The 13,952-nt window shown below is 40.3% G+C and overlaps 1 protein-coding gene across 1 annotated transcript in view; it reads right to left on the reverse strand.

Annotated features, from left to right (window-relative positions):
• The window catches only part of MSRB3 (methionine sulfoxide reductase B3), a 208,780-nt gene that overhangs the window by 165,434 nt on the left and 29,394 nt on the right, over positions 1-13,952 (reverse strand). Inside the window, exon 2 of the mRNA XM_062203292.1 lies at positions 1,942-2,068. Coding sequence (XP_062059276.1) covers positions 1,942-2,017 — 76 coding nt within the window. The 5' untranslated portion in view covers positions 2,018-2,068. The remainder of the gene's footprint in view (positions 1-1,941; positions 2,069-13,952) is intronic.

The following is a 13,952-nucleotide window of genomic DNA, read 5'->3' on the forward strand; positions in this document are numbered from 1 at the left end:
TCTTTTCAAACTACCATTAAGGATCACTTTTAGGCTCCCAGCACTTCATGACTCCCTCCATATTCAACACCTTCCAATATACTCTACAGTGGCAATGCAGGAGGGCATGTGGCACTAGGAATCTTGAGAAGATTGGTTAGAGCCTCCATGGATTAAGCATCATCATATGCTCAAGTCATCACAAATAGACATTAAATGCATTTTTTAATGTATTTGCTATACAAATACAATTTTAAGAGAAATGCTTTATCCTCCCTCCTAATCGAATTGTCATCCCCAGTCCTCTCAGAGAAGCATTTGGAAAACTCTATATCATAATAAATCAGTAATCTTTATAAAATGCAATTGAAGCCATATTATTCCTCTTCATCTCTTCTCCCAAATTTATTTTTAAAAGATTTATTTTATTTGAAAGGCAGAGTAAGAGACGGGGAAAGACAAACAGATCTTCCATCCACTGGTTCACTCCCCAAATGGCTACAATGGCCAGGGCTGGGCCTGGCACAAGGCAGGAGCCTGGAACTCCATGTGGCTCTCCCACATGTATGGCAGTGGTCCAGTCCTCTGCTGCTTTCCCAGGCACATTAATAGGGAACTGGATTGGAAGTGGCACAACTGAGACTAATACATTCTAATACAGGATGCCAGCCACAGGTTGTGGCTTAACCTACTGAGCCACAGTGCCATCTCCTTTCCCCGAAATTTAAATGCCTTAGAATAGCATATAAAATGCTTCATGATTTAGCTACCTTTCCTTCCTTACCACTTCTACTCATTCTTGCCCACCCAAGCTAGCCATATGAAATAACTTGAACATAGCTTGTTCTTCTAGACCCTGTTTTGCTCATGCCATCCCATATGTTAGAAAGACCCTTCCCCTCCTTGGGCTCAGAGCTAACTGCTGCTCATGGTTTGAGATATAGCCCAAGCATCATATCCTTCATGGGTCCCCTCTCTTCTAAAATATCTTTCCCTAAAGAAAAGAGCTAGGACTCCTCTGGATTCCTGCAACAGCCAGGCATAAGTGCCTCTAGTCTAGTCATCATTATGTAGTTCAATGGTCCTCACTCATATCTATCTCTATCTGTTACCTGTTGAAAAATTGATCTTACCTTGGGAATCGCTATATCCTCACTGCTTAACCCAATGCCTGGCACTCATCATCAATATTCAGTAAATGTCTAATGATTTGAAATTAAATTTTCTATGCAAGGTAGTAATGCATATTGAAGCAAATGTGAATACCATCAGGTTCACAGAAATAATAATATTGACCACTGTGGGTACCATAATAAAATTAAAACATTAAGTACATTGTAGAGGCACACAATGAAATTTTAGACTTTCATACCTCACATGTTTAAATGCTTAAAATCACATTTAAAAAAAAATGTAGTGGTTCTAATTTAAGAACCAATTGATACATGCTATATTAGTTCTGTTTATTTGTCATTGTTAAGTAAGAATTCTTTTCTAACTATAATAAATAAATAACTTAATTATGCTGAAGTTCAGGGTTTTTTTCCTAAAGGAATGGCCACATGTGGAATGAAAAGCATTTTCATTATTCTTTAACAAGATGAATGTCCTATTTTGTGTGATTTGGTGCAGTTTCTTACTAAGACGGCCAGCCTCTTATGAACGTTATGATTTGCAGATGTGTAACATGCATTAAAGAACAAGAAGATATCATGAAATATTAGTGACAATTATATATAGTGGGCAAGGAAACTGGACAATGTTTGCAAGGATTGTGAGGACTGTGGAAATGAGTGTTACTCAAAAGTAGAGTGGTGATTTATAACCAATTTCCGTCTTCAAATTAGGGCCCAAGTAAAAGAAAACGAAATTTAGCAAGCACGATGGTGTATCATTTCCTGCAGCAGAAACACCCACTCAAACCAGTGCCCTCACTATGTATACAGTACAACAAGCAGCAACCTGAGGGAAGCCCACAGGCTCGCAGGGCTACTGGCTGGCTCTTTGTCACCAAGTGCAGCAGGTTGAATGCAGACATCACTGTGATATCTTCACCAACAAAACGAGAGGCAAAGAACAGGGGCAAGAGCTGAGTAGGAGAAAAAAGAAAATAAGACACAAATTAAAACATCACAATGTTGAACATTTTCATTGTACAACTGATGGTCAAGGTTTTATCAAGAACTGAACACATATACACACAGTACTAATAAATTTCAAATGCCTGTTTTTCATATGATGAGCTTACTTTCACCTCATGCTTATTTATATCTTATGAATAAAATACACACTATGCTTGTGTGATAACAACATAATCTGTGAACACATTTTGCAAGAGGTTGAAGTTTAAAACAGTTGAAAGGAATTAGCATTTACTGAGTTCAGACCATGTGACAGGAACTGTCTGGGGCCTAATATACACATTGTGTCATTTAATTCTTACAATAAACCTAGGAGGTAAGTTTTATCCCTCAACAACACATATGTGAAGAAACCGAGGCTCAAGGCCCAAGGGCACAAGGCAAATAACCAGTACAAGAGGGATTAGAAAACCCTGTTATATCTGACTGTAAAGCTACATTCTTTCCTTATACCATGCTGCCTTCTTCCAATAATTATTTGCAAATCTCTCTCCCTGGAGAACACTATAAGATATTGTAAGATTAAGAGATTTCTTTTGTCTGAATTTCATTTTTTAAACAGAGAACCAAGAAACCTAAGGACAACTGAAAGACTTCAGAAATAGTGTTGAATATGAACAAAGAAAAGCAAATGTGATTTTTCATTCAATTTTATGATTTATAATTTCTAGATCAAGTCAGTGAACAATATTCATGACCTATTATTAAAATGGGTTAAATTTTTTTAATTCTTTGGAAACAAATCTAGTGGAAGAATCTCAAAACTGTATTAGGGTTATCGCTTTAGATAAAAGTTCAGTTCTTAAGATTTCTTAAAAGTTCTGTACAATATTTCAGTTGCTAAAGATTAACTTTCAAATGAAATGGAAAAAACTAGATTAGGATCAACTTCTTCATGTTATTTAAAATTAGCATTTTAAGTGGCTTTAGCCACTAAATGTCCAAAAATGGATATAAAATTAATGTCTTGTTCATTTCCTGACCACCACCTCCACCCCCACTCCAAAATAAAAGTCTGTTCATGGATTCCGCTGACCTCCTTGAAGAACAAACACATAATAAACAGTAATATATTTTACCAAATCACTCTGGAGTATATCTGACAGAAATCTGCTTGTATTAACATGCCTGAACTCTGACTTCTCCAAACTAAACTCACTACAAAACTAAAACATTTTTATGTTACTAACTGGAGACAAAGGGGAGGAAGAAGGAAGGTAAGTATCACGATGCACAGCCTGAAAGAACCATTAAACATAAATAAACATGTCATTTTCACGAGTGACTGCAGAGCAGGGGAAAGAGAGCATGCCTTTGGAGCAGACTACTGACTAATAAAAGATCAAAGGTCTATACCTCACAACACTATAAATAAAAACCCATTTTTTTCTTGAGATCCTTGCCTGTGAGGAATAAAGTGTGCACAGTCAATGTAATTACTTAGCAAAGCTGCAGCCTCATTGTGCTCCTGCAGCTGACCATAAAACGTCTTCCTATTCTGTTTCATCAACTGCTGTACCAGGCGGCCTGGGCGCCTACCGATCACTATGGCCATCTGGCTTATGTCAAAACCAGTGCACAGGAAGAAAGGCAGTGATGTCACTCTGCAGGTCAGGCAAAGAACAAAGATGCATTCTACAATTAAAAGTGAAGGCCGCAAATACCGGGGGCCCTCCAACTTGATATGACTACATGATTTAATGTTCCGACCGCAAGGCCTTTTTTTTCCTACCCAAATAGCCAGGGCTCCATCTAGCGGCAAATTAGTTTTGCCCAGTTTTTTAGATAGCAGACCCAAAAAGTGCTACATTAGCACCAACAAAGCTGAGCAGCTAAAGTAATTACACTTTAGAGCAATGAAGTTTTTTTAAGAGGAAGAATGCCAAAAGCACAATTTTTCACAAGGTCCTCCACTTCAAAATTCCACAAAGAACATGTTTCTTCGGTTAGGATTTTATATAACCCTAATTACTTTCATGCTTGCAAAGATGGTTGAAAAAGCAGCCAAGTTTGCAAAATAATGCAAAGTGCCACTACTCACACACTACCCTGAAAATATGTACCTGACATATAAAGTTAAAAGCAGTTCCAAAGAATAGATGTGTGCATCTGGATGCCTTGGTTAAATCAAACTCATCATCTTACACTTTCACTGAACAAAATAATCATTAAAATGGTTCTAACACACAATATTATGTGAAACTTTTTCAACAGTATTTTTATGCAGCAATGTTTTAACAAAATTACTTTTTAGCTAGTGTTTCCCAACTAATTTTTTTTGTAGTATGTGAACTAAAATACCTTGACCGATAGTTCTGAAATATACAATGTATTTGCATAAAGAATGGGATATCACAATGATATGTGTGAAGTGAGCAGTGGTGCCAGACTGCCAAAGTTTGAATCCTGGCTGTGCCCATATCTACCTTTGTGACTTTGGTCAAGTCACTAACCCTCTCAATGCCACAGTTTCCTCAACTCTAAAATAATCATTAGTTAACAATGACAAAAAGCATTTAGAGCAGAGTAAGAGTTGCGGTGTGGTTAAGCCACCATTTGTGACATAAACGTCCCATAATGGAACACCAGTTCGAGTCCTAGCTGCCCTGTTTCCAATCCAAACCCCTGCTAATGTACCTGGGAAGGCAGCAGAGGATGGCCCAAGTACTTAGGCCCCTGCCATCAAAATGGGAAACCCAGATGAGAGTTCCTGGCTCCTGGTGTCAGTCTGACCCAGCCCATGTTGTTGCAAGTATTTGGGAAGTGAACCTGTGGATGGGAGATCTCTCTCTCTCTTTCTTTCCTTCTCTCATTCTCTCCCTCTCTCTCTCTTATGCTCTGCCTTTAAATAAATCAAAAAATCTTTTTTAAAAAGCACTTAGAGGCACGGCATTGTGGTATAACAAGTAAAGTCACTACCTGCGACACCGGCATCCCATAAGAGCACCAGCTCACATCCCAGCTGTTCCACTTTCCAATCTAGCTCCCTGCTTATGGCAGGAAATGTGCCTGGCAAAATCAATGAAGATGGCCCAAGTGTCTGGACCCCTGCCACCTATGTGGAAGACCCAGATGAAGGTCCTGGCTCCAGGCTTCTGCCTGGCCCAGCTCTGGCCATTTCAGCCATCTAGAGAGTGAACCAGTAAATGAAAGCTCTCTTGTTCTCTCCCTCTCTCTCTGTAGCTTTTTCAAATAACTAAATAAATTAAATTAAAAAAAAAAACTTGGAACAATTCCTGGAACATAGTAAGTATATGCCTGAAGAAAGTATCATTTAGATGTGTTAAATATTTGTCATATTATATGAATTATAGAATTGTAATATTATAGAATTCTAACAGTCTTCTTATACCAACGCTATTGAGTGGTATCAGGCCATTCTCCAAAGACTTCCATGTATGCCAGAAAACTTACTACTCTTTGGTACATTTCTACAGCGAATCATCCTAAAGGAAACGGTAGAAAAAGAAAGCCTAAAGGTAACAGTCCTTGAAGGACTCAGCATGGGCTAGGCACTAACCCAACCCTATAGATTCAGAATCCCTAGCCAATTTTTGAAACCATTTAGAGTTAAGTGATTTTAAGATATGGAATTGTTAAAAGTTACTCAATTCAGGCCGGCGCCGCGGCTCAATAGGCTAATCCTCCGCCTTGCAGTGCCGGCACACCGGGTTCGAGTCCCGGTCGGGGCATCAGATTCTGTCCCGGTTGCTCCTCTTCCAGGCCAGCTCTCTGCTGTGGCCAGGGAGTACAGTGGAGGATGGCCCAAGTGCTTGGGCCCTGCACCCCATGGGAGACCAGGAGAAGCACCTGGCTCCTGCCTTTGGATCAGCGCAGCGCGCTGGCCGCAGTGGCCATTGGAGGGTGAACCAACGGCAAAAGGAAGACCTTTCTCTTTGTCTCTCTCTCTCTCACTGTCCACTCTGCCTGTCAAAAAAAAAAAGTTACTCAATTCACCTATACAAATTCCTATAGCAATGGAAAACAGCATATCAAGGGATGATGACTACGCAAAATACATTCTGTGCTATCAAAAACACACCAGCCTGGGGCTGGCACTGTGGCGTAGCAGGTAAAGCTGCAGCCTGCAGTGCTGGCATCTTATATGGATACCAGTTCTAGTCCTGGCTGCTCTACTTCCGATCCAGCTCTCTTCTATGGCCTGGAAAGCAGTAGAAGATGTCCCAAGTCCTTGGGCCCCTGCACCCACATGGGAGTCTTGGAAGAAGCTCCGGCCTCCTGGCTTCGGATCGACGCAGCTCTGGCCATTATGGCCATCTGGAGAGTGAACCAGCGGATGGAAGACCTCTCTCTCTCTCTCTCTCTGCCTCTCCTCCTCCTCTCTGTGTAACTCTGACTCTCAAGTAAATAAATAAATCTTTAAAAACAAAAACAAAACAAAACAAAAAACACACTAGCCTGGAAGGGAACTTAAGACATGTGCTAAACGCCTCAACGAGGGTAGAAATAAAGAAAGTGCTTTGGATTTCAGTAGAAGAAGAATTGCTTCCAACTTTTGGAGAATACGTGATAGGGATAATATAGGTGCCTAGAACCAAAGAAAAGATGTATGAAAGAGGACTGTTTTCTGGCCGGCACAGCGGCTCAATAGGCTAATCCTCCGCCTTGTGGCGCTGGCACACCAAGTTCTAGTCCCAGTCGGGGTGCCGGATTCTGTCCCAGTTGCTCCTCTTTCAGGCCAGCTCTCTGCTATGGCCAGGGAGTGCAGTGGAGGAAGTGCTTGGGTCCTGCATCCCATGGGAGACCAGGATAAGCACCTGGCTCCTGCCTTCTGATCAGCGCAGTGCGCCGGCTACAGCGCGCCAGCCGCGGCAGCCATTGGAGGGTGAACCAATGGCAAAAAGGAAGACCTTTCTCTCTGTCTCTCTCTCTCTCTCTCTCACTGTCCACTCTGCCTGTTAAAAAAAAAAAAAAAAAAAAAAAAAGAGGACTGTTTTCATTTTCAGTCCTCTATTTTTTTTTTATTTTTTTAATGTATCAGAGAGAGAGAGAGATCCCCCCAATCCACTGGTTCATTCCCCAAATACCTGTAACAGCTGGGACTGGGGCCAGGCCTAAACCAGGAGCCAGGAATTTAATCCAGGTCTCCCAAGTGAATGCAAGGGACTCAACTACTTAAGCTATCACCACTGCCTCCCTGATCTGTGTTAAAAGGAAGCTGGAGGGGCCTGCATGTGCCACAGCAGGTTAAGCTGCCATCTACAGTGCTGACATCCATCTAGGTGCTGATTCAAGTCCCGATCGTTCCACTTCCAATCTGGCTCCCTGCTAATCTGCCTGGGAAAGCAGCGGTAGATGGTCCAAGTGCTTGGGCCCCTGCACCCATAGGGAGATGCAGATGAAGCTCCTGGCTCCAGGCTTTGGCCTGGCCCAGCCTTGGGCATTGAGGCCATCTGGGGAGTGAACCAGCTGATGGAAGATCTCTCTGTCTCTCCTTCTCTCTGTAACTCTCTAAAATAAATAATGAATCTTAAAAAAGAAGGCAAAGAAGGAAGCTAGATTCAGAATCCAGTTAGTCATATAAAGGACACAGGTGTCTTAATTCATGTCTTAACTACTAGGCTAAAACACTGCCCTGTTCATTTTTATGCCACAATCACTTCCCATTCTTAAATCTCTTGATCCCTTACACACCTCCAAATACCTTGTGTTTATGTAATTACACCTAGTAATATATATTATATTAAAAATTACTATCAAGAAAATTTTAAATATTAGAATTAAAATAATTAAGAAAAATTAAATTTAAAACATAATAGAAAAATTGGTTAATTAAATTAATTGAAATTAAGGGTTACAAATAATAATTTAGAAAAATTACTATTTTTAAAAAGTAAAATTTTATTTTAACCTGAAAGCTCAAATTGACAAGAAATATTTTTAGTGTTTTCCTTGAAGTGATGGAATCACTTTGTTCATTTATGAAAAAAATATTTTTTAAAGATTTATTTCTTTATTTATTTGAGAGGTAGAGTTACAGATAGAGAAAAGGAGAGATGGAGAGAAAGGTCTTCCATTAACTGGTTCACTCCCCAATTGGCTACAATTGCTGGAGCTAGGCCCATCCGAAGCCAGGAACCAGGAGCTTCCTCCAGGTCTCCCACACAGGTTCAGGGGCCCAAGCACTTGGGCCATCTTCTACTGCTTTTCAGACCATAGCAGAGAGCTGGATCACAGTGGAGCAGCGGGACACAAACTGATACCCATATGGGATGTCGAGCTGCAGGCAGAGGCTTAGCCTACTATGCCACAGTGCCAGCCCCGAAAAATTCTTATCGAATACTCATCTAAATAACCCTATTTGGTTATAATTCTTTCAAGTAAAATGATGTCTCAAATAATTGTACAAATGCTTTTCCTGGAGACAACCATAGTGCTTTGGTACATAGAGTCACTTTTTAATGGATTACTTCCTACTTCTTCACACAGAATATTAAAAAGATATGTACTCAGGCATCAAGATTTAATAAAATATAAATTTTGCCACTTCATCAAGTCATTCCAACTGAAGCTGTCTTTCCCCCCTGTGTTTACGTTAGTAGAAAAAAAAAATGACTCAATAAAATTTGCTGCTTTGATTCACACTAAGACACCAGCAGTTTCATTCATTGTGATTTTGCCCCATCACTGCAAATGTCACACAACTGAAAACAAATGAACAAATGAAAATGTCAATTAGTATTAAAATGAAAATTGTTTGGCTTAGGTTGGCACCCTGGCTCACTCGGCTAATCCTCCACCTGCAGAGCCGGCACCCCAGGTTCTAGTCTCGGTTGCTCCTCTTCCAGTCCTGTTCTCTGCTGAGGTCCGGGAGGGCAGTGGAGGATGGCCCAAGTGCTTGGGCCCTGCACCCACATGGGAGACCAGGAGGAAGCACCTGGCTCCTGGCTTCAGATCAGCGCAGCACCAGCTGTAGCGGCCATTAGGGGAGTGAACCAACGGAAGGAAGACCTTTCTCTCTCTCTCTCTCTCACTGTCTAACTTTGCCTGGCAAAAAAAAAAAAAAAAGAAAGAAAGGAAGGAAGGAAGGGAGGAAGGAAGGAAGGAAGGAAAATTGTTTGGCTTTGTGAATGCTTGAAAGAGTCTCAGAAGCCGGCGCCGCGGCTCAGTAGGCTAATCCTCCACCTTGCGGCGCCGGCACACCGGGTTCTAGTCCCGGTCGGGGCACCGATCCTGTCCCGGTTGCCCCTCTTCCAGGCCAGCTCTCTGCTGTGGCCAGGGAGTGCAGTGGAGGATGGCCCAAGTGCTTGGGCCCTGCACCCCATGGGAGACCAGGAGAAGCACCTGGCTCCTGCCATCAGAACAGCGCAGTGCGCCGGCCGCAGCACGCCAACCGCGGCGGCCATTGGAGGGTGAACCAACGGCAAAAAGGAAGACCTTTCTCTCTGTCTCCCTCTACTGTCCACTCTGCCTGTCCAAAAAAAAAAAAAAAAAAAAAACAGTCTCAGAGACTATAAGGATCCACAGTTGACATATCGAGTACTGCTGGTCTGGTACACTGCTTGGTACATAGCAAGTACAGTAAATGTTTAATAAATATTTGTTTAATAAATGAGCCATTAAAAAAGGAATACGATTATAATTCATCTTATAATGCTTAGGAAACAACATAATGGTGAGAAAATAATATCGAAAATTGTCATTTCTAGAGGCAATTAGTGCATATCCTATTTGCTTTAGTCAGTGGAAAAATGTAAACTTTTACACTATTTTATCAAAGTGAAGGAAACTAGTTATTTCAGATTTTTGAAAGTGGATCTTCTTAGCATCACAAAGCATATGTCTTGCTGCTAAGGGAAAAGAAAATAAATTCTAAATTAATGCTATCTCAAGAAAAGGATAATTATTTCACTGATAAATTCACTCAAAATTTACTGAATCCATATCATGTATGGTATATTAATTCATGGGTGCTTACTAGGAAAAATCTGCTAGTAGAATAGTCAAGGAATTAGAAATGTTTAAGAGTAATAGAATTATATCAATAGGTAATTTCAGAACTAACAAAGGTCTTGTAGAATATCTAGTATAACATAAGTCACCACCTACCAGTGAAAAAAATAATAGACATGAGATGTCTTACCAAAAATTGTCTAAAGATGACAAAGTTTGAGAGTAAGGATTACAAAGAAAAACAGGATGGATTGAATTTAGCATTATTTAATAGCATCACTTTTGTTTATCTGTTTTCCAACATGTTTTCCTGAATGAGAGGAAAAAGGTGGAGTTATATCTAGCACCAGGCACTGAATATAATGTGTATCCTGTACCATCTATTTCATACTCTATAAACCTAATCGGAGTATGATCACATGAGTATGCCCTCAAGTGTATCTCAGTGGGACAAAAAACACATGGGGGAAGCAATTAACCAGTTCAAACTTTTCATTTTTTAAATAGTAAAATAGTTAAGGGGCTTATCAAAGGCCGGATAGCCAGCTGGAGAAAATACTATGCTAGAATCCCTATGTCTACAAGTTGCAGCATCCACATTTTACTTTATTAATAGGTTGACATAAAAATTAAGAAAAGGACATAAAGTATACTTAATCTTGATGATGTAAGGGATACACCATGTCCATTAAGAAGGAATACCAGCAATATAATTAAAACAAAATTGTGGACAAAAATATCATCTTTTTCAGATGATAACTATTAAACCATTTTTTCAATCATTTTCAATCATTTTTTTAAGGATTCCTGTTTTGTAAAGTACCCACTCAAACATACAGATTTACTAGTCTCACAATAGTATTCTAAAACATCTTTTTAAACCAATATAAAACAAATTGTCTATTTCTTCTAAAACGCATTTTGACTTCAAGGTTGATCCTCATTATATATATATTTCATCTAATAATTATAAAGTACCTAAACAATCAATTTTGATTATTATAAAAAATGCCTTCAGGTTTTTCCAGGTTTCTGAATATTTTATTTTATTGTTTTTATATAGTAAAGTTTGTTTTGCTTTTCCAGCTTGAGTTCAAATTCAAACTGTCACTGACTGGTTAAGTTTTGTTTTGCAAGCTTTACTCACAGCTTTGAAAATTTCATCTCTAACAATGGATTTTATAATAGCTGCTTCACAAAATTGCTATTAGAGAAACATTTGGCACACAGACAACTCTAAATTAATACTATTATCCTTTTTAAAGTAGTATTTTATTTGACAGGTAGAGTTAGTGAGAGAGAGAAAGGTCTTCCTTCCGTTGGTTCACCCCCCAAATGGCCGCTACAGCCGGCGCTGTGCCGATCTGAAGCCAGGAGCCAGGTGCTTCCTCCTGGTCTCCCATGTGGGTGCAGGGACCCAAGCACTTGGGCCATCCTCCACTGCACTCCCGGGCCACAGCACAGAGCAGGACTGGAAGAGGAGTAACCGGCACTAGAACCCAGCGCCCATATGAGATGCCAGCGCCGCATGTGGAGCATTAGCCAAGTGAGCCACGGCAACGGCCCCAGTAATATTATTTTTAACACTCCATTGAACTGAAGCTCAATATCTTAAATATTTAAAATTATTTTGATTATTTATTTGAGAGGCAGAGAGAGAGGGAGGGAGATAAACAGAGACCGAGACCGAGACCAAGACCGAGACTCATCTGCTGGTTTACTCTGCAAATGCCTGCAATGGTCAGCGGCAGGAATTGGAGGGCACCAAAACTAGGGCTTAGGAACTCAATCCAGGTCTCCTCTATGGGTGGCCCTGACTCAGCCACTTGAGCCATCATCACTGCTTCCTGGGGTCTGCATTAGCATTAGGCTAGAGTTAAGCATACTGATATGGAACACTGGCATCTTAACTGGTACCTTAACTGGTAGGCCAAATGCTTGCCCCTTGGTGACATTCTATATTATTGATTTTCTTTACTGAAACTATTCTTCCCTTAATTTTTTTATAGCATTGTGCAATACCATTTTCTTCCTTCCTTTTTGGAAATTTATTCTTGATCTGTGATATTTCCGTCTGAGTTCCAAATTGTGATCATGCTCCAGATCTACCCCTCCAGCATTCCTTGCATTTCTCACTATTTATTCTAGCTCTTACACACCTCATCCACACTTACAACTTGAACCATTACTTCTTCCGAAATAACTACAAAATATCTAGTTCCAACCTTGAACCAAGTTCTAACACTGTATCTTCTAATATCTATTAGATAATTATAATATCAACTTGTATTTGTATAATTTTCTATTATTTGTAATGTGCTTTCATATACATTATGATATAGTCTTATAACCTTACAATAATGTCATTAGTTCCACCTTATGTCATAATTTATATAGTTGCATGTGTATATCTTACTATGATGACATTATTATTAGTTATAATCATTTTTTCGTACCTGTACTGGGTATATATGAGGTTCCATTTAATCCACATACCAGCCTGAGTTAAAGTATTCCTGAATACTGTTATTCACACAGTATTTCTGTCTCTTTTCCAGGCACACAGTAGGAATGCAGTTTCTGGTTCACTTGTGTGTGGGTGGGATCACGTGGCTAGTTCTAAACAATTAAATTATTGGCAGAAATGGCTTGAATGCTCTAAGACAGAGAACTTAGCTGTTGGTGTGAAACCCTCCAGAGTTTTCTTTCCCTCTAAAACAGGAATCAAAAATGTTCTATAATTAGATGGTAGCTGCTCCATTAACATGGTCCTGGAGTAATATGACGTGGAGCAGAGCTCCCACCTGACAAACAACAAATATATAGTCCAAATGACGTAAACCTTCAGTATTTTAGTAATACCTTCAGTATTTTAAGCCATTGGGACTTGGGGATTGTTTGTTCCAGAAGAAACTAAAGGTCAGAAAATAAATTGTCCAAGGTTATGCAACCAATAAATTATATAGTCAGAATCTGAACCAGAGTAATCTCTTCTATTACTCCAAAAATTCCTCAGGGTGGTTGGACATTGTGGCACAGCATGTTAAGTCCCTTCTTGGGATGCCCACATCCCATACCAGAGTGCTGGTTTAAGTTCCAGATATACCACTTTTTAATACAACTCCCAGCTAATGCAGCCTGGTAAGCAGAACATAATGGCTCAGGTACTTGGGTCACTGCCACTCATGTGGGAGACCTGGATGGGGGTCTAGGCTCCTGACCTCATCTGTTGCAGGCATCTGGGTAGTAAACTGGCAGATGGAGATCTCTGTCTCTGTCTCTCTCCTTCTGCTTATCCAATAAATAAAAATGTGGGGCCAGCTCTGTGGCATAGCAGGTAAAGCTACTGCCTGCAGTGCTGGCATCCCATCTGGGTGCCAGTTCAAGACCCAGCTAGCTCCACTTCTGATCCAGCTCCCTGCTATGGCCTGGGAAAGCAGTAGAAGATGGTCCAAGTGCTTAGGCCCCTGCACCCATGTGGGAGACCCAGAAGAAGCTCCTGGCTCCTGGCTTTGGATCAGCCCAGCTCTGACCATTATGGCCATTGGGCAGTGAACCAGCATATGGAAGATTTTTCTCTCTCTGCCTCTGCCTCTCTGTAACTCTGCCTTCTAAATAAATAAATGTCTTTTAAAAAAAAGAAAGAATATTCTGATTAGCAATTTGATAGATAGATAGATAGATAGATAGATGCTGGAAGAGTTATCAACATGATTGTTTAAGGTATAGAAGATCATGAAAAGTTGGATTAGAAAGAGAACATTTGAGCTAAATGCTAAAAGAAAATGGGAAGAGTATCCCAGGAGTCTACAGAAGGACATCAGAAGAGGATAACTGAAGACTTTAAAAGTAGAATGTCTCGGCCGGCGCCGTGGCTCAGTAGGCTAATCCTCCACCTGCAGCGCTGGCACCCCAGGT

Source organism: Lepus europaeus, chromosome 10, assembly GCF_033115175.1.
Source record: "Lepus europaeus isolate LE1 chromosome 10, mLepTim1.pri, whole genome shotgun sequence".
Classification (NCBI taxonomy): Eukaryota; Metazoa; Chordata; class Mammalia; order Lagomorpha; family Leporidae; genus Lepus; species Lepus europaeus.